Source organism: Triplophysa rosa, linkage group LG22 (assembly GCF_024868665.1).
Source record: "Triplophysa rosa linkage group LG22, Trosa_1v2, whole genome shotgun sequence".
NCBI classification, from domain to species: Eukaryota; Metazoa; Chordata; class Actinopteri; order Cypriniformes; family Nemacheilidae; genus Triplophysa; species Triplophysa rosa.
The window spans coordinates 20533090-20553089 of record NC_079911.1 but is presented as its reverse complement, the minus strand read 5'-3'; the positions used below and the strand labels follow the sequence as shown (position 1 = coordinate 20553089).

The 20000-nt window shown below is 41.5% G+C and overlaps 4 protein-coding genes across 6 annotated transcripts in view; 2 read left to right on the top strand and 2 right to left on the bottom strand.

The window, feature by feature from the left end:
• Positions 1–9148, bottom strand: part of LOC130546078 (protein FAM222A) — a 19052-nt gene extending 9904 nt beyond the window's left edge. The window contains exons 1-2 of one of the 3 annotated variants that reach the window (XM_057321148.1): positions 8552–9148; positions 4239–4361 (exon numbers count right to left, since the gene is read on the bottom strand). In XM_057321148.1, the coding sequence (XP_057177131.1) occupies positions 4239–4326 (88 nt within the window). In that variant the 5' untranslated portion in view covers positions 4327–4361; positions 8552–9148. The remainder of the gene's footprint in view (positions 1–4238; positions 4362–8551) is intronic. The other 2 variants (XM_057321149.1, XM_057321147.1) reach the window with 2 other exon arrangements.
• LOC130546079 (uncharacterized) overlaps positions 1–20000 on the bottom strand; it is a 54759-nt gene that overhangs the window by 4450 nt on the left and 30309 nt on the right. The gene's annotated exons all lie outside the window — the stretch shown is intronic.
• On the top strand, positions 10982–16426 carry LOC130546073 (ankyrin repeat and LEM domain-containing protein 2). Its single transcript, XM_057321141.1, has 13 exons — positions 10982–11266; positions 12694–13038; positions 13117–13299; positions 13374–13546; positions 13623–13811; positions 13906–14028; positions 14111–14174; positions 14290–14465; positions 14778–14884; positions 15108–15247; positions 15329–15749; positions 15835–15966; positions 16088–16426. The coding sequence occupies exons 1-13, from the start codon at positions 11215–11217 to the stop codon at positions 16212–16214; spliced, it is 2232 nt and encodes a 743-aa protein (XP_057177124.1). The 5' UTR covers positions 10982–11214; the 3' UTR covers positions 16215–16426.
• Positions 17306–20000, top strand: part of zdhhc8a (zinc finger DHHC-type palmitoyltransferase 8a) — an 11191-nt gene continuing 8496 nt past the window's right edge. Inside the window, 3 exon segments of the mRNA XM_057321142.1 lie at positions 17306–17498; positions 19188–19309; positions 19380–19537. Coding sequence (XP_057177125.1) covers positions 17419–17498; positions 19188–19309; positions 19380–19537 — 360 coding nt within the window. The 5' untranslated portion in view covers positions 17306–17418.

The window sequence follows — 20000 nt, the reverse complement described above, 5'->3', positions numbered from 1 at the left end:
AAACGACCTGCTTATAGCATCAGATAAAGGTAACATCTCACTCCTAGTCCTGCTCGACCTTAGTGCTGCGTTCGATACTGTAGACCATAAAATACTTCTAGATCGCTTACACAATTATACCGGTATTCAGGGACAGGCACTACAATGGTTCAGATCTTACTTATCAGACAGACATCAATTTGTCCATTTAAATGGGGAATCATCAAATCTAACGCAAGTAAATTATGGATTACCTCAGGGATCGGTTTTAGGACCCTTGCTATTCTCCATATACATGCTGCCCCTTGGAAACATTATTAGAAAACATGGAATTAGCTTCCACTGTTATGCAGATGATACTCAGCTATATATCTCATCAAGACCAGATGATTCCTTCCAACTATCCAAATTGGCAGAGTGCATCGACGATATAAAGCATTGGATGACTTGTAATTTCCTTCTTTTAAATTCTAATAAAACAGAAATATTACTTATCGGACCAAAGACACGTGAGCAGAATATTTCGGATTATGACCTGCAAATTGAAGGCTGCACTGTTACTCCAACAAATACAGTTAAAGACCTTGGCGTTATATTAGACAGCAACCTGTCATTTAAAAATCACATCTCAAATGTCACAAAAACAGCCTTCTTCCACCTTAGAAATGTTGCCAAATTGCGAAATATTTTATGTGTGGCTGACGCAGAGAAGCTTATTCATGCATTTGTGACCTCAAGACTTGACTACTGTAATGCACTGCTTAGTGGTTGTCCTGCATCATCAATAAACAAACTACAGTTAGTTCAGAATGCAGCTGCCAGAGTTCTAACCAGGTCCAGAAAATACGATCACATAACCCCAATGTTATCAACCCTTCACTGGTTACCCATTAAGTATCGTATTGACTTTAAAGTTCTTTTAATTACTTATAAAGCCTTAAACGGTTTAGCCCCTACCTACATAACAGAGCTTCTACCACACTACAACCCATCACGCTCTCTAAGATCTCAAAACTCCAGACTTTTGATAACACCTAGAATAACTAAATCCACCAAAGGGGGTAGAGCTTTCTCATACGTAGCACCTAAACTCTGGAATAGCCTCCCCGATACTATTCGAGGGTCAGACACACTCTCCCAATTTAAATCTAGATTAAAGACACATCTTTTCAGCCAAGCATTCACTAATACATAGCTAATGAACAGCAGCTACGCTAATTATTCTCTTTCTGTTTCTGCCCTCGCCTCGGGATGCCCATCCCGAGGTAGGGAGAGATTCCGCCAGACCCAGATGAACGTCATATGCCCATCCACAACTAGAGATTACGCCAGCTACATCTGAAAATCCCGTGCCATCCTCCTGCGAGAGCCTGCGGACTGACTGACCATCCAGCTCCATCCAAGGCAATTCCATCACCACCCAAGAAAAAGGCGACCATCTGGCCGGCCCAGCTCAGACAATTCCATCCCCAACCGAGAGCAAAGACGGACTACCTGTCACATAAATGCTAAATTTACAATACTTGGTATTTAATGCTAAACTTACATCACACGACAGCAGTTTGAAGTTATGGCTGCACTCAGTGACTTTGATTGGAGGTAGCTGGGTGGGTGTTGTAGGGAGTGGGGGGGCTTGTTGGTTGTGGTTCGGGGCATTTCATTTGTTGGGACTGTGTGGGTCTGGTCTGGTTGGTCTTGTTTTGTGGTCGATGTCGGACAACAAGAGGAATAAAGTTAATTATGCCATTACTACTTTTCCCTGGTTGTTCCTCTGTTGTCTGTTGTTGATCGCGGAATGGGACCGGGTTGGACCTGCACGGTTTCGGCGGATGGGGCTTCCTGGGTCGCGGCTCGTGGGCTCTCCCTGTTCTTCGTGGACGTTGCTCGGTGGCTTTGGTCGGGGTCACTGAGTGCAGCTATGACACGTCAGAGGAGATCTGGCCCTCCCGGCTGAGCCTGGTTTCTCCCGAGGTTTTTTTTTCTCCATTATTCAGCATTGGAGTTTGGGTTCCTCGCCACAGCAGAGCAGTGCAGTGTTGGCTTGCTCACCGGGAGACTGCATTTATTTATTTATTCATTTATTTATTAGATATTATTTATTATAATGATCTTGCTTGGTCTATAAACACCATGCACTGTGCTGTGTTTTACCTTTCTGTGTTTTTCTTATTTGCTCCTGTAAAGCTGCTTTGGAACAATGCACATTGTGAAAACCGCTATATAAATAAAATTGAATTGAATTGAAGATCAAACCATTACTGACACACCAACACTTCTGCAATTATTCATTCAATGTGTGATGGTGTTACCGCGGTAAATACTGAGTATAAATGTAATCTCATTACAGACATCAGCCAGAGAGAGACAGACACGGACGTTCAGATCATCGTGTGTCCTCTGGTTCTGTGAGGTCACAGACAGGAAGTGACACGGCAGCAGTAGAGTATCCACCTCTCTCTCACTTCTTTAAATCCAGCGGAGTGAGATCTTAATCTCAATTTACTGATCCCAGATTCGTCCTCCTTCAATAAACCTCTTTCATCTCACTCACTTTCTGACCTTTCAGTCTCCTCCTCTCATGTCTCTTGACCGCTCTCACTTTCATCGTTCTTCTTCATCAAACTTCCATCAGACTGTTAAAGCTCTAGATCAGATCACGAGTTCTGATGTTCCACCATCACAGACATTTTACAGTCAAGCTCCACAAGCGTTTCACGAGGTTCTAACAAACGTGTTTATTCACTGATCATCTTGCCCTCCCATGACCTCACAAATCTCATTTGCAGCCGTGAGCGGTCACGTGACCTGAACCAACACACAACACTCAACTCAACTCAACTTTATTTATATAGCGCTTTTACAATTTTCATTGTTACAAAGCAGCTGTACATGAGACATATTGACTATAAGCAAAATAATTAAAGTTGTACCTGCAGAAACAAGAAAAGGTTGAAAACACAGAAGACACACACACCCACATACAAAACACTCCACACACACAATATGCACACGTACTAACACACATAGACATAGAGACACACACACACACACACACACACACGGATGCACACACACACACACACACACACACACAGACAAGTACGCACACACACACACACACGCTCAGTGAGAGCACACAGAGAAGCACAGGTCAAATATAACAGACTATAAATTCCTATATGCAATATTAATTAAGTAAAACTTTAAGATTCTAAAGCAGCCCCCCCGGTCAGGCAGATAGTGCAAAAACAGTATGCAAACGGTGGCGAGGAACCCAAAACTCTAATCGAGAAAAAAAACCTCAGGAGAACCCAGGCCCAACCAGGGGATTCCAGTTCCCCTCTGGCAAAAGCTGCTGCCTCTGCACAAGCTCCAGAGAACTTGCACAACAAGGCTAAATAAAATAAATAAACTTAATAATAAAATAAATTATAGTTTAAGATTATCATTAATAATCTAATAGCATTTGAAGTTTTGTGGTGAAGACATGTCAAGAGACCGCGTCCTTCTTTATCCAGCTCTATCATCTCAGCTCTTGTCAGGTCCCCACTTCCCATTCTCCGCTCTACCATCAGGTCAGGCCATGAACTGCATCCTGCTCGCTGTGGTAACCTTGGAACAATGAGACAAGACTGGCTGAGAGTAGAGTACTGTTCTGTACTCTTTGATGCAACAAGTACATCAGTTGTGTTTTTGGTTCCGGTTGATCTAACTAATGCAGCCTAAACCCTCTGAAGATTTATATTATGGAAGAGTAGTGTATGCAAGATTAAAAAGATGCGTCTTTAGTCTAGATTTAAACTGACAGAGTGTGTCTGCCTCCCGGACAGTGCAGGGAAGACTATTCCAAAGTTTAGGCGCTAGATAGGAAAAGGATCTACCACCTGCACTTGATTTTGAAATTCTAGGTATTACCAACTGACAGGACGCCTGAGAGCGTAATGCACGTGAAGGACTGTAATACAAAAGGAGTTCATTCAAGTACTGAGGAGCTAAACCATGTAAGGCTTTATAGGTAATAAGCAAGATTTTAAAGTTAACGCGATGCTTTATAGGTAACCAGTGCAAGGTTGACAGAACCGGGCTAATATGTTCATACTTTTTTGTACGTGTAAGATCATTCCTTAATGAACCACAAGACCAAATGACACATTTATCAGTCTCTTTACCTTGACAGTATAAATCACGAGCTGCTGTCATCAGAATGTGTTCGTGAAGCTGAATGTTTGAGAACAAAGGTCAGATGAGATGAAACTTACTCTGCTGACGGAGGGTTGTGTCCGGGATCTGTGTGACACACGGCAGGTGATGGACGGGATGGTGCTGATGCTGCACACACGCCAGCATGATGCAGATCTGTGCTGTACGACGCCTTCAACAATCTGCAGACAAGAGTTCAGAGTTCAGATGTGATGGGACGGTTCAAGACTCCTCGGCTCATAAACACGGTTTACTTTGATTTCTAAAGCTGCGGGTCCGGAGATCTGACAGAAGCACATAACCTCCGTCACAGAACATAGAAGGATCAGTGTGAAGAAACCAAAGATATTATTATTAACAAGATGAGCCACTGCCTTTACAATGAATGAACGCTCAATATGGTCGCTCTAGCGAAGGAAGTCCTGCCTTACAGTAAAACGAGCCAATCGTCAATCAACAAAGACTCTCTGGGGCGGGGCTCTCGTGAGGCGCTTGCCAGCCTGTGCGCAGGTGCAGTAGATGAGGCGGTTTTAACACAATTTAAGCTTAGCAAACCAAAGTTATGATACAGTTCATGTCATGTTTAATTATTGATCGTAAATATGGTGTTTAATTGTGATTTTACAAATATCTGCCTTCCCCCATTCAAGTAAATAGGACTGTGGACTTAATAAGTGCCCAGAGGCGTTGCAAACATGGCCGCCGAGTGGCACGACTTCCATAAACAGACTTTGAGGAAACTTCAAACCGGAAGAACTAGCGGCTCATCTCTGAAAACAGGCTAACTCTCTTGTGTTTTATATAACCCTGACAGCACACCTACATCTGGCAGACATCTATTTTCATCTGCAGGACATCTGGCAGATGCTGTTTGTTCATCCGCCCTACATCTCTGAGACGTCTACGGTCAGATGTCATAAAGACCTCTAGAAGACGTCTGTAAGATGTGTATGATTTAGAATGGATGTACAACAGCTCTTTCTAAGATGTTTAGCAGATGTTTTTACACAGCAGATGTTTTCCAGATCTTTAGCAGACATCTTACAGATGCGCCTGTGCTAGCTGGGAAGCGGTCCTCGTGATGTGTTAAAGCGTGTCTTCAGAAAACAACACCTGTGACATCTCCGGTGATGACACGAATATTATCTCTCTGTGTGTGTGTGTGTCTCTCTCTCTCTGTGTGTGTGTGTGTGTCTCTCTCTCTCTCTCTCTCTCTCTCTCTCTCTCTCTCTCTGTTTGTCTGTCTTTCTCTGTCTGTCTGTCTCACTCTCTGTGTCTGCCTTCTTTCTGTCTCTTTCTCTCTTGTGTCTTCTCCCTCTCTCTGTGTCTGCTCTCGTCTCTTTCTCTGTGTGTCTGTCTTTCTCTGTCTGTTGTCTCTGTCTCTTCTCTGTCTGTCGTCTGTGCTGTCTGTTCTCTTTCTCTCTGTCTTCTCTCTCGTCGTCTCACTCTTTCTCTCTGTGTCTGCTTCTCTCGTCTGTCTGTCTTTCTCTCTGTGCTCTGTCTGTCTTCTTCTTCTGTCTCCTGCTTGTCTCTCGTCTGTCTCTCTGTCTCTCTCTCTCTCTCTCTCTCTCTCTCTCTCTCTCTCTCTCTCTCTCTCTCTCTCTCTCTCTCTCTCTCTCTCTCTCTCTCTCTCTCTCTCTCTCTCTCTCTCTCTCTCTCTCTCTCTCGTCTCTCTCTCTCTCTCTCTCTCTCTCTCTCTCTCTCTCTCTCTCTCTCTCTCTCTCTCTCTCTCTCTCTCTGCTGTGTGTTCTCTCTCTCTTGTGTGTGGTGTGTTAGGCTGTGACGGTGGCAGTTTTTTACCACACAGACGAGTGGTTGAGGAAATATATATTATTTATATAAATAATATTTATATTATTATATTTGCGTGTAGCAACCACATGACGAGTGGAAGAGAAATATAGACCTTATTTAAATACTTGAAATTGTTAAATACTTGAAATTGAAATATGATATCTGAAATAAATGAGGATGAAACATCCGTCAATGTTTAACGCGCAAATCCATCAGTGAAATGGCACACTACAGCATATAAAACATTTAAATAAACATCAGTAAATAATGAAAACTTAGATGACATAAGAAAGCTAAATACTAAATAAAAAAGCTCTTGTTGCAGTAACTTCAGTCATTGGCGTATTAACCCTTACAGTCCTTAACAATTCCATTTGAAACAAACGGTTTAAACCTACATTGGCTTTCCTATTCAGATTGCCATAAAAACTTTACTTTTTCCTACTCGTTGATGTGAAATTTACTTGTTGACATTGTCCAGATTAAAATGTGTACAGCTGCACTAAATGCGCGTTCAGAAGATGTGCACAGGAGCGCAAATGAAGAGATGTCTCTCCGCCACCGCGGCAAAACCTGCGCGCGCTCCGACACTAAGCAAGCGGGTCACAGCCAGTTTTGATTTTACGCATCTGTTCATTTCACAACAAGATCCATTGCAAAACCCGCAGAATAATCTGGGTTTTGCCGTGCAGGCCTGCGCTCGAACGCACCAACGGAAACGTATGCCAATAATTTCTGTTAATGTAAAATCTTTTAAATAAAACCATCCACAACTGAAAGGCTACAACTAGCAATCGTTATCGTAACTCTCATATTTATTACACCTATATTTGTCAGAGTGACGTGCACTTTACCACCGCGGTGGTGCGGTTGTCACGCCCACTGTCACAGCCCTAGTCTCTCTCTCTCTCTGTGCGTGCGTGTCTCTCTCTGGTAATGAGATCCTATTGGAATAATGAAAAGATAAGAGAACTGTTTTTTTTCCAGCTGCGGCTGACAGGAGAGAGAGAGAGGAGGATTCACTCCAGAAGCCTCACAGGGCAATTCATTACACTGTTAAGGGTCACTGAATCCTTCAGCTCATTAAAACTGTTAATAAAACAGAGCTCATGAATAGATCAGCCAAATGTTTCCTGCAGGCTGTTCACGCGCACACACACACACACATGTCGGTTTAATTATCTCCGTGGGGACAGTCCATAGGCGTAATGTACAAACAGAGACACAGAGAGAGAGACACACACACACACACAGAGAGAGAGAGAGAATAAACCAAATGATCAGAGAAAGTCAAAAGTCATATTGAGATCATTGGGAAAAGGAAAGTAAAAACCAAAGTAAACTAGAATGCTATCGGAGCCTAAACAGACAATAGAATGTGTCAGATGATGTCTACACTGTTGGAGATGTGAAACAGAGACGGATCCTGAGCGAACACAGACTCAGTGATCACAGTCTGGCCGTCGAGAGAGGCAGACACACACAAACATGGAGTCTGTGCCCACTGTGACACTGCTGAGGTGGAGACTGAGACACACTTTCTCCTTCATTGTGATCCATTTAAAGATGTGAGAGAGAAACACTTTCACACAATGTCAAAGGTCATGCCAGAGTTTGATAGGTGTTGAGAAACCGAGCGAATGCAGATGTTAGTGGGGAGAAGAGACACACATCAGCTGCTGCTTCATTCATCTATCAGCTGCACAAACTACTGCCTTCATCTGCTACAATCAACTTCATTACATTCTCATCTTTCTGCCTGAAATATACTTTTGATATTGAGATTTTATTTCCATATTTCATTGGTTTACTTACATATACTCTATTTTATATTTCATTCTATATTTACGCCTTACTCAGCACCTTAGTTTAATTTAAATCTCATGTTTGTACTTAATGTATGTCTTTTGTTATATGGTCAATGCTTTGGCAATATTGTAAGAACACTCAATCATGCCAATAAAGTACCTTGAAATTTAAAATTGAGAGAGAGAGAGAGCGAGAGAGAGAGAGGGTTGTATGTTGTGTGTGTGCGTCAAATACAAATCTTGAATGATTCATTGTCTATCACATTCATCCAGGGATCAAACTAACAATATGATGTCTGACTAACAGCTAAAAGTCTCTCTCTCTCCGGCACTTTGTTAGAAGTCTCGAATGAGACATGATGGAAACAGACCAGAAGTCACCGATCACTTCACACACCCTTGTATTTCTGTAGTTTAGTCACAACAATGAAACCTTTATTTTACCTTGGATAAGTGAATGAGTGAAATTACCGGTGAGAGCTGTGAAATCTGTCACCAGCAGCCACACTGTCTCACCTCACAGACAGACAGACAACTTCTGTGTGAGGTGCGCGTGCGCTTTGATGTCTGCTGTGGGCCTTTCAAAGGAAAGGAGGCCTGTAAAGCGCGCGCGCGCGCACACACACACACACCAGTCAGTGACATCAAAGACACCGCGCACTTCCGACAACATCAGCTCAATTCACCACCGACCACAATAAAGAAGCAGCTATATAAAAGAGCATCTGTTTAAATAGAATGTTCGCGCATTACTTTGATTTTAAACTCACCATACACACATAACGTTACATACATGAGAGAGTAATAACAGTCACCAAAACTGTAACTTGGAGCCGATCGGACTGTGCTTTAGAACGAATCGATCCCAGCGGAATCCATGAACGCCACACGATAACGTCACTCCAACTAACCACAGAAACATTTATTGTGTTTGATGTCGGATCACGAATCCATCAGGGTGATCATCAGACTCTGTCCGCAGTTTAAAGTCTCCATGAATCGATGGATCCCTGCAGCACCTCATCCGACATCACAGCTTTATGAAGTTGAGTGATGAGTTGCATATCCTAAACATGATCTGCTGAAGTGACTGATCCAGGGACAGTACAACAGATCCATTCAACAGCAGCACGAACCCATCAGCGCAGCATCAAATGATCCTAAACATCACATCCACTCTGAGGATTGATCTTCTGTCGTCGATGATTAATCACAAGCTAAATGTTAAATGAAAGAAAGTTTATATCCTTATGTTTTCCACATACTAGTATAAGAAGATGTATAATGTCAACGTCACATAAAGAGCGACAATCCAACTCTCAAACACACAAGCAGCTCTACAACGTAAGCTTTCACTAAACCGACGCTGAACCAATCAGCTTAAAGAAGCTAGGTGAGAGAGCCTATCGTTCGTGATCGGGGGCGGGGACAGAGATGACGCTACATGCAGAAAATCTTAAAGGTGCAGTACGGTCTGTTGTGGATCCTCTGGAGGTGACGAATCATTATTTGTGTCCTAAAGCCACACAGTTCTGTCGATTGAATCTATATATGTAACAATTTGTTATATAAAAGATAATTAGGTAACTCCTAACGGAAATCTATATGTAAATAAGCTCTAAATAGGTTTTATTCTCGTCTGATGCACACTTGGAGACAAGAAAAAGGCAGAAGGGATTTATATCACAAAATCAAATTCACTGAGGAAATATTACAATTAAACTTGAATTAAATGTGACATTAAAACCATTTTCACAAAAGTGAAATCATGTAGGCTGTAGATTTACATGAGAACAGAATCATTCTTTAGTATAATGCTTTGGATCTCATGACATTAAAGAGGGATTCTTTTCTCACATGAATTTTTGAATTTCTGACCCTGGATGAATTATAAAGAATGAAACAATCTTTATTCAAGCGAAACCTAATCGACTTATTCCATTCAGATTGTGATTTCCACATGTTGAAATTAATTCCATTTCCCTGGTCATTTTCTCTTTTGATGTTTAAATAGAAAATAATGTATGATCTCCATGAAGAAACACTTGTTGCAATTACCCCCAAAAATGTATTTGTATTTAAAACTCAATCTCAGCCATTTATGAGTATGTTTAATGTAAAATAATAGTTGCAAAGGCTATTTGAACCCTGAAAAACACCAATGCAGTGATTCAAACCACCAATGTGTAGAAATGGGATGACATTCTCTGAGATCCACCACACCCTGTTGATTTTAATATGAAAGAAGAAAACAATTCACCATGTACATTTAATATCATTAACTCTTCTGGATTGACACAGGAGCATGTAAAACTATAAAAGCGTGTATCCTAGTAAAAGGCACACGTGTATGTCAAGGACTTTTTGCTTCTCGATTGCTCACCAGCACAATTATTGTAAACAAAGGGCATTTGTGAAAGCTGATAAATCTTCATCATTCAGACAGGCAGTAAATTATGCCACTTTGTGTGGCCTTGTTTGTATATCCCGGTGGGGACCTAAACCTGAATGCACACCAACTCATGGGGACTCGTGTCACTGTGGGGACCAAAATTGAGGTCCTCATGGGCACAAAAGCTTATAAATTGTACAAAACAATATATAAAAAAAATGAATGCAAAAAGTTTTCTATGAACTTTAGGGTTAGGGATAGGGGATAGAATATACAGTTTGTACAGTATAAAAACATTACACCTATGGACTGTCCCCACGGAGTAAACCAGACATGTGTGTGTGTGTGTGTGTGTGCTCCAGGAGTTTGCAACAAACTGAATGAAGGGTGGACGACACGTGCATAAATCACTTGATGGAGGGACCGGTCAGCGGTCAGTCTCCTCAATCACCCTGCGGGCATCAGAGCAGGAAAGTCCGGGGATGGGGTGAAGTTTAGGGAATAAGACAATAAACAGACAAGCATTCATGATGTCCACATGAGGTACCGGGCCCATTTATGCCAAGAAGACGCCTTTACATTGATAAAGGCACACCTGTGTTGGGTCATGAGACCGCAACTCGTGTCCACGCTTTCACAGGAAGTAAACTGCGTTTGTGCTTTGCTATATTTGCAGGACCGGAATTCAAAGAATGTTTAGTTGTACTTTAACTATTGTTAGAATGAACCATTAGCACTGATGTGAGATATTTGAAGGCATTCTGGGAAGTTTGGTAGAGTGTCGCCCTCTGTCGGTTCACTTAAACACACTCGCGCTCCTCCCATCAGGAGCAGAAGCGTTTTGTGTTTCACTCTTTCAGTGTTTATAAAATGTATCAGTCTTTCTGTATTAATGATCTTAATGTTGTTGGTTTTGTTTCTATTTCGCTTCTGAAGGGTTTAACGTTGTGTTCAAAGCTCTCTGGAGATTCCGATGGAAACTAGTGGAAAATGCGATCGACGACATCTTTACAGTACACATAGTTTCTGTTTGAGCTCTGGATGCATGTCAAACCTCAAAATCATTATTGTTTTCAGGATTTCGGCGTAACTGGTAAGTTTGCATTATACTTTTCTACTGTTGTTGCTCATTTTCTTACGCACGCGACACTTTATTTAAAATACGACACAGTTAGTTCAAAGATCTCGATGTATGTGTTCAGACTAAAGTGTTTTACTAAAATGTTTTTTTACAAAGTAACGTTAAAGTTTATTTTCCTGACTCGGGCCTTTCGTACTCCACGATTTAGCATGTTGATGACGTCAGAGAGCACACGAGTCATGCAAATCAAACTTTATTCAAACAAACAAAGTGAATTAAACACCAACACCTCCACATGAAAAATACAGATATATTTTTTTAGGGCTATCAACGTTAACGCATTCGATGAATGTTTTTCATTTTTTTTTTAATAATGACTCGTAAATTGCGTTAAATATTTTTTAACGCAATTTACGCAGGATTCGTTTTTTGTGTCATCCTTTGTCTATGTTACATTATATTGTCACGCTCCTATTCGTGTACATGCTTTTAAGCCACTTAAGCGCGTTTTGAAACAGTTGCTTTGTTCAGTGAAGATAGACAGCTTCTAGCTGTGGACGCGGCAAAACGCAACGCGAGTTCGAGTCTGGTGTGACGTTGTACAGTCACGGGCTGAAGGCTGCGTCAGTGAATCTCTGCGCACCAGTATTAAGTTCTCTTTCGTGCTTTAGTGAATAAAACCACACAAGATTATGACAGAAAGCCCGTTTTGTCTAGCAGTTTCGTAAGCGCAGACTTCAACGTGTTAAATAAAATCTTAAACGAATGCAAAGAGTTGTGAAAATTGGAGTGGCGTCATCTGCGTAAAGAGACAGCTCTTAAAGGGGCCGCGTTCCTAAACCTGCTGCTGTGACTCCTGACACTAATGTTAATCAAAGAACAAAAGAAAAGAGGAATTCAATGTGTTTTGTAGATTTAATGAGAATTCTTCTGTATTTAATTTACAATTTAGCATTACAGACTGTATTTGTGTTTGAGAATTCCATTTCTGTATATTTCCTATCTATTTGACATGATAGCTGTCAATTATACTTTTGAATGGCTAATATTAATGTTAAAATTAATAAAAAAGAATCAATTTAATAGAGACACCAGTAACAGAATGTTGGCTTTCCTTCATGAAATGATGCTGTTAAAGAAATCTTTAGTTTCTACATTAATTTGAAGATTAAATGTGAAATATTAGATTGTAAAAGTACATTTTAAAATATTAATGTTCTGTGCGATTAATCGTGATTAATCGCAGAAAAAATGTGTGATTCATTTTTTTAATCGATTGACAGCACTAATGTTTTTTAACTGGAACTATTTGTCTTAAACATGGCACTGTACATAATAGCAAGTCACCTCAGTTTTAGTGTCTGTGGTATTTTATGTTTAATGTCAAAGATAAGCAAGTTTATTTTATTGTGTTTGATCTAAACTTTTGTGATTTACAGGTTGTCGTGTCATCATGGAGGAGATACTGAAGCGACTGCAGACGCTGACTCCAGATCAGCTGAGGGAACAGATCACAGGCGCTGGCCTCAAATGTGGCCCAATAACAGCCACCACCAGAAGCATCTTTGAGAAGAAGTACGCTCGGGCTCTTCTGGAGAATCAAACAGACGGAGGCGACTCGGTGAGTCAGATGAATTCTGAGAGCTCAAACGGTGTTGAAGATCCTCAACAGGAACTGAGTCCCGAAGCTCCCCCGATCACAAAGAGTCCAGAGAGTTCCTCAGAAAATCCACCTGTTTATTATGGAGTGTGTCCTCAACCGGACCACCCATCAGTTAAAGACGGTACGTGTTTCGATTCTTAGTTGAATGATGTGTGTTTAGTGATGATGAAAGTTACTGTATGACGTGTCGCCGTTACAGACGTGTGTCATGTGTATGTGGATAAAAGAGAAGCACTGAAGGCAGTTGTGAAGCTGAAAGGAGCTCGATTCAAAGCCTTCAGCAGGAGAGAGATGGCTGAGAACTTCTCCAAAGGTTTGTTTGAGGGAGGCGTATCGCCTCACAAACCGTCACCGGAGAAATCCAGCGCTGCATGCGCCACAGGTCAGACACGTCGAGAGCACAACACACATGAACTACATGAACATGAATCAAAACAATGGGAGTGATGTGTGCAGAGTGGTGTGTGAGCGTGGAGAAGGCCAATGAATTCAGAAGTCCACGCACACAAGATCTGACGGCAAAACTCCGTCGAGCTGTAGAGACGGGAGATGAAGAGTCGTTTAAAAACCTGGTCTGGGAGAATCCGAGATATCTCATTGGATCTGGTGACAATCCCACTATCGTGCAGGTTTGAATGTTTACGCGCGGAAGTCATCTTTCTTTAATAACAGGCAGACAGTATTGTGATTGTTGGATGTGTTCAGGAGGGATGCAGGTATAATGTTCTGCATGTAGCGGCGAAAGAGAATCAGCCGGAAATGAGTCGTCTCATCCTGGAGACTCTTGAGAACCCGAGGTTCATGCGTCTGATGTACCCTCACGACGAAGAACTCATGCTGTTTCAGAGAATCGGATATATACTGGATCTCTATCTCAACACGCCCGATAAAGTGGTCAGGACATCTCGTTCACACGTTTCCATGCATGTTCTGTGTTTGTCGTCTTGGCCATTTGCAGCTGACAGATGTGTTGACGTGTTTCTCTCAGAACAACGAGACGCCGCTCCACTTCGCCTGTAAGTTCGGCTGTGCGGACGTGGTGAATGTTCTGTGTTCACATCCATATACTGATAAAAACTGCGGGAACAAATATGGTCAGAAACCGGCGAGTGTAAGAAACCGTTTTCGTCTTAAACATGTTTGTCCGTGATGTCTGGAGCTCGACAGATGATGGGCTTGTGTTCATTCTTCAGATCATCTGTGAGAGGCGAAACAGAAGTAAAGATGTGAAACAGAAGATCATGGAATATTTGGAAGGTTCGTGAACTGCAGTGTCTAACAATAGATGGATTATAATAATAATTACAATAATAGACTAATTATATCGCACGATCGTTACAGTTCTATAGTTCCTATTTGTGTTTTGTCACAGATAGGTTTTATGTGCCGTTGTTGAGGGCCACTGATAACACACTGGCTCCGGTGATCGCTGGCCCCTGGTGTCCATCACGATCTGTGGATCAGTTTCATGAGCCCGTGATGACAGACGCTCCCAAAAACCCAAAGATGAACCTCAAGGCTTTTGTTGGCCCTCTGAAATTCTCAAAGGTAAATCATATCTTATTTTATGGCTAATACCAGCAACACTTGTGATAACAAGGGGTCAGAATAAATGTTCAAAGTTTGTATTTTGCCAAGGCACTTCATGGGCTAAAACGTTACAGGTGTGAATGAATTCCTTTGAAAACAAACAGAAGCAAAATTCAAACTTGTTAGCAGCCAATCAGAACGTTCAAACTTACAAACAGCCAATGGGAAAATGAATGATGTATTAAAACCAATCACAAACAGTCATACATTAACCAATATTACACATACGGTTAGCTTCTTACAGAACGATAACTCAAGTCTTTCATACAGGCAGAAGAGTTTCACAGACTGTGGAAAACACCGCCGCGGGACAGAGCCGAATATTTCCATCACATTTTAAAATCTGACTGGGATCAGGGTGCAGAGAGAGTGGGCAGGTGACGGGATCATGAATGTGACACAAACGAAGATATTTTGAGAAATGTGTCAGTGGTTTTGTGTTCGTACAACGAACGTTCAGTGTTGTTTGATGGTCAACATTCTTCAAAATATCTTCTGTAGTGTTCTCTCGTACAGGTTTAACATGACACAAGGATGAATAAATGATGACGGAATTCTTATTTTCTGGCGATCTGATGTCTGTTGTGTTGTTGTTGACAGAGAGTTGGCTCGTGAACTGGGATTCCCGTGGGCAGAATACTGGGAGTTTCTAAACTGCTTCATTGATTTGTCCACTGATGATGGTTTGAAGATGTTGGAGGAGCATTTGAGCGCTTGTGAGACTTTCACAGGAAGAGAACGTAAACTGGCTTGTTGTACACTGACCATTAAACCCGATTGAGCTTGAAAACAGAATCTGAGTTATCGTTTCTCTTTTAAAGGGAGATCTGATGAAACACCCAGCTTTCAGAACGACCGTCTGAACGGGTCTTTTGGTACGACACAGGAGAACTCATCTGAACATGATGATGATGATAGCCAACGGTTTCCAGTCTGTGACCTGATGCAGGAGTTCGAGAAGGTTTCTGTTCAAAACTCTTTTCCGTCACACGAGAACACAGACAAGTCATCTGATGAGCGTCATCCGGACTCTCCAGAGGTTCAGACTGAAGATGATGATCTGAGCTGTAGCTCTGAGGATTATTTCACAGCAGATGATGATGAAGGGCGGTGTTCTCCATCTCTGATCTGCAGCAGAAGACACGAGGAGGTGGACGCCTGTAGCTCCTCCGGTTCCTCCTTTAAATCCATGCACAGCGCTTTTGAGCTGCTGACTCACACGCGGCGCTCTTTCTTACTGGGGTGAGCAAGATTTCATCTGTCAAACATTTCTCTGGCTTGAGAACGAAACTCTTGTTTTATTAAATGAATAAATGTTTTTCTTTAGTGATTCACCAACCAAGCTTGATAACGAAGTTCTTGTTGCATTGAATGATGTGGATGTTGACAATCACTCATATCCCAACATCACCAAATGGAAGAAGAAGGTTTTGTCTCATCCCTCATCGCTGAGACAAAGGTATCTCGCAGCAGAGTTAGTTTAAGTTCAGCGCTAAAGCTCTGTCATTTCTCTTTGAAAGTCCTTCAGTTTTGCTCTGTTGTTGTAACCGATGATGTGGTAACTCTGTTGAATCATTCAGTTGGCCAGCAGTTTCACGGGTGACCGGAGACGCCGTGAGTTCATCAAGCGTCTCACCCGCTGCCTTCAGAAGCCCGACTCACTTACACCTCCAGCAGGTTATCTTCAGTCCTCTCAGCCGCCTGTGAATCACTCAATGCTCTTTTACTTTACAAGCTCTTACTACATATATTTTATGTATAGTATCTTAATAGAAGATTATGTATTGATTTTATTCAACAGTTGTGTTGCTTTTAACAGTTGCTGTTTTGTTTGAAATTGTCAATGCAGTGGATGTAAAAGAAAATGTTGTATGAATATATAAAACTTAACGAAATGGATTGATATGTTTGTCATGTTTCTTTATTTCATTGAGTTAGAAAAGCAGTTGTTGTTTCCTCAGTCAGTTTTGTGTGAGGATAAAGAATGACTCGAGCGTACTTAACAATACTTATTGCCCTGATAGCACACATACATCTGGTTTACGTCTATTTGACGTCTGCATTTACATCTGCAAGACATCTACAATACATAGTTTGCTCATCTGCAATATGTCTCGGAGATGTCTGCTGTCAGACGTCATATAGACATCTAGAAGATGTCTGTAAGATGTTTATGATTTAGTATGGATGTACAACAGCTCTTTCTAAGATGTTTAGCAGATGTTTTTAAGCAGCAGATCTCCAGATCTTTAGCAGACGTATTACAGACGTTCAGACGTCTCCGAGACGTATTGCAGATGAGCAAACTATGTATTGCAGATGTCTTACAGATGTAAATGCAGACGTCAAATAGACGTAAACCAGATGGATTGTGCTATCTGGGTGTGAACTAAACCACTTCATGTGATTCATCACTGTATTTCAACTTAAAAGTCTTGAGTGCAACTAAATGTTTCACTTGGCTCGGTTAAAGTTCTGTATGAATCACAGATTGCAAACCTTGTTGATAAAAGTGATACATGCATAAGAACCCCAACAATGCCAAATGAATTTGTTGCAAGCAACAAGTCACTGACTTGCACATTTGATGGATGTGAAGAGAATTTAATTATGTACCAACAAAGGTACACATAAAAACCAACTTTTATAATAAAATAGCATTTTTGGATCTTACACAGCTATTTTGACAGTATTTTTTATTTTGCACGCAACGAAAGTTTTTGATGCCCAGCCCTGGTTGAGCCACGCCCATTTGAGGCCACGCCGTCCTCTGGCCCCGCCCATCCGCGTCGCTGAGGTTTGACTCACTCGAGCGGTTTGCGTTTCGTTTATTATCGGTGTGATGATAAATCGGGAAGTGTGTATGACAGAAAGAGAGCGTCATTTTTTTGATTGACAGGAGGTGATCAGGATGCGCGGCAGCGCGTACGTGCCCGTGTCCGCTGCTGTCGCGCTGCTCGTATCGTCATCAACACTCTTCTTCACCTTCACGTGAGTCATTATTCACTTCAGTATTTCATATCGAGCAGCTACACATACACGAGTGCTTAAAAGAGGATTTCGATATGTCCCAGCACTCTACTTTTTTCTTTACTATATTACTAGGCTACTCTTGTATACTTTAGTATGGCAAAGTACAGATTATCAACTCATTACAGTCAATACAAAATATGATTATAATATACGTTAACAAAGTATATTGCTGCTTATAATATTCTACACTTTACTACAATTGTCTATAGATATTTTTCATGCAGCAGCAGACGGGACGGGACGGATTAGGATTTGCTCCAGTGATGTTTGATTTCTCTTCCAGTGATATCGGGGTGTTTGAGCCAAACTCAATGAGTTTAAGCTCAGGGAATCACATCTGTCCTTGTGTGTGTGTGTGTGCGTGTGCGTGTGCGTGTGCGTGTGTGTGTGTGTGCGTGTGTGTGTGTGTACCTGTTTTTATAATGCACACAAACTCATGGGGACTCAGAGAAGCCCTAAACTGAGTTCCCCACAGGTAGAGATTATAAATAACAGGATAGTTTTTTAATCTAAAAATGCATCAAGATTTGTGTGAGGTTTATGGGATACAAAATACAGTTCAGGAGAATATAACATGCACGTATTTATGATTCTTTTGAGTAGATGAAAGTTCTGGATTGGATACGGTTTAGGGAACATGTCACAAACTACATATACTAGTGAAATGTTTTTTTAAAATAAATGTTTCTATAAAAATATATTGAGAGTGTTATTCACTAATATTTTTATGATTACATGTTATACTGTAAATGACAATTATAATGTTCATATTCACCATGAAAAAGAATGTCATACATGTAGATGTTGAATTTCTGTCAGTCCAAATAACATGACTAATGATCACGTGAACACTCTATTACTCTCTCTGTGTGTTTGGCAGATGGTCAGAATGTTCAGGTCTCACATCTGTGTTAATCCTCTGATAAGAAATGAGGAGAAGCGAAAAGCTTTTGTCCTCAAACTGAGAACACTGACCTGAATTCAGTTCATTCATCTGACGTGCACAAGAGAAAATCACAACACAAGAATCACAATCAGGATTCTGAACATTCATGTGTTCTGTGACACATCTGTAGTGTATGACATATACAGTTGTGAAGAAGAGACGTGTGTGTGTGTGTGTGCACGCACATTTTATAAAAACTATAAGAATATACATTTTATAAGAATGGTTGAGAAATAGGAAATGTTACTATTAAGAATGTTATATTGTACTGTGTGATGTCTTTTGAGTTTTGTGCAGCAGACGTGTGTTTGATCTACATTCTGTAATCCACTGTAATTCCCCCCGACCCGCCCCGCTCCATTAATACAGACGCTCATCATCATATAACAGCAGCAATCTCAACCCAAGGACACAATAGAACACAGATACGCATGTGAATATGAAAGGATCATGTCACGTGGTGTTCTTACCGTATATTTACTTTTGATTAAACATGGTTTCACCAATACAGTGAATCTGTGTGATGCTTTTCTGTTTTTCACTCTTGATGTTATGATTTGTGTTGTAGTGATGGTTCTTGAGGAACAGAATAGTCAGTGAGATTAAAGGTGATTGAGTGATGTCATCAGGAGGAGACGGAGCATCTCATGATGAAGAGTTTACTGTCACATCAATGTTCAGCCATTCTCTCTCTCTGTCAGGTGTCCCTGGCTCGCTCAACACGTGTCTCTCTCTCTCCCGTCATGTGTGGGAATCCTCTTCCTCTTTGTTATGGCGAACTTCACCATGGCAACGTTGATGGATGCTGGTGTGTTCCCGAGGGGTGAGTGAAGCACGTGATGACAGCACTGTGTGTTATGCATTTTCACTCTTGTGCTGTGTTTTTATAACAGCCAATGAAGATGAAGATAAGGACGATGATTTCCGCGCTCCGCTCTATAAGAACGTGGAGGTGAGGGGTGTTCAGGTGCGCATGAAGTGGTGCTCCTCATGTCACTTCTACAGACCACCCAGATGCTCCCACTGCAGCGTCTGTGACCACTGTGTGGAGGTGAGACAGAGAGACAGGTCAGACACAAAGACACAGACAGAGAGAGAGACAGACACAAAGACAGAGACACACAGACAGACACAAAGACAGAGAGAGAGACAGACAGACACAAAGACAGAGAGAGAGACAGACAGACACAAAGACAGAGAGAGAGACAGACAGACACAAAGACAGAGAGAGAGACAGACAGAAAGACAGAGAGAGAGACAGACAGACACAAAGACAGAGAGAGACAGACAGACAGACACAAAGACAGAGAGAGACAGACAGACAGACAGACACAAAGACAAAGAGGGACAGACAGACAGACACAAAGACAGAGAGAGAGAGACAGACAGACACAAAGACAGAGACAGACAGACAGACAGAGAGAGAGACAGACAGACACAAAGACAGAGAGAGACAGACAGACAGACACAAAGACAGAGAGAGACAGACAGACAGACACAAAGACAGAGAGAGA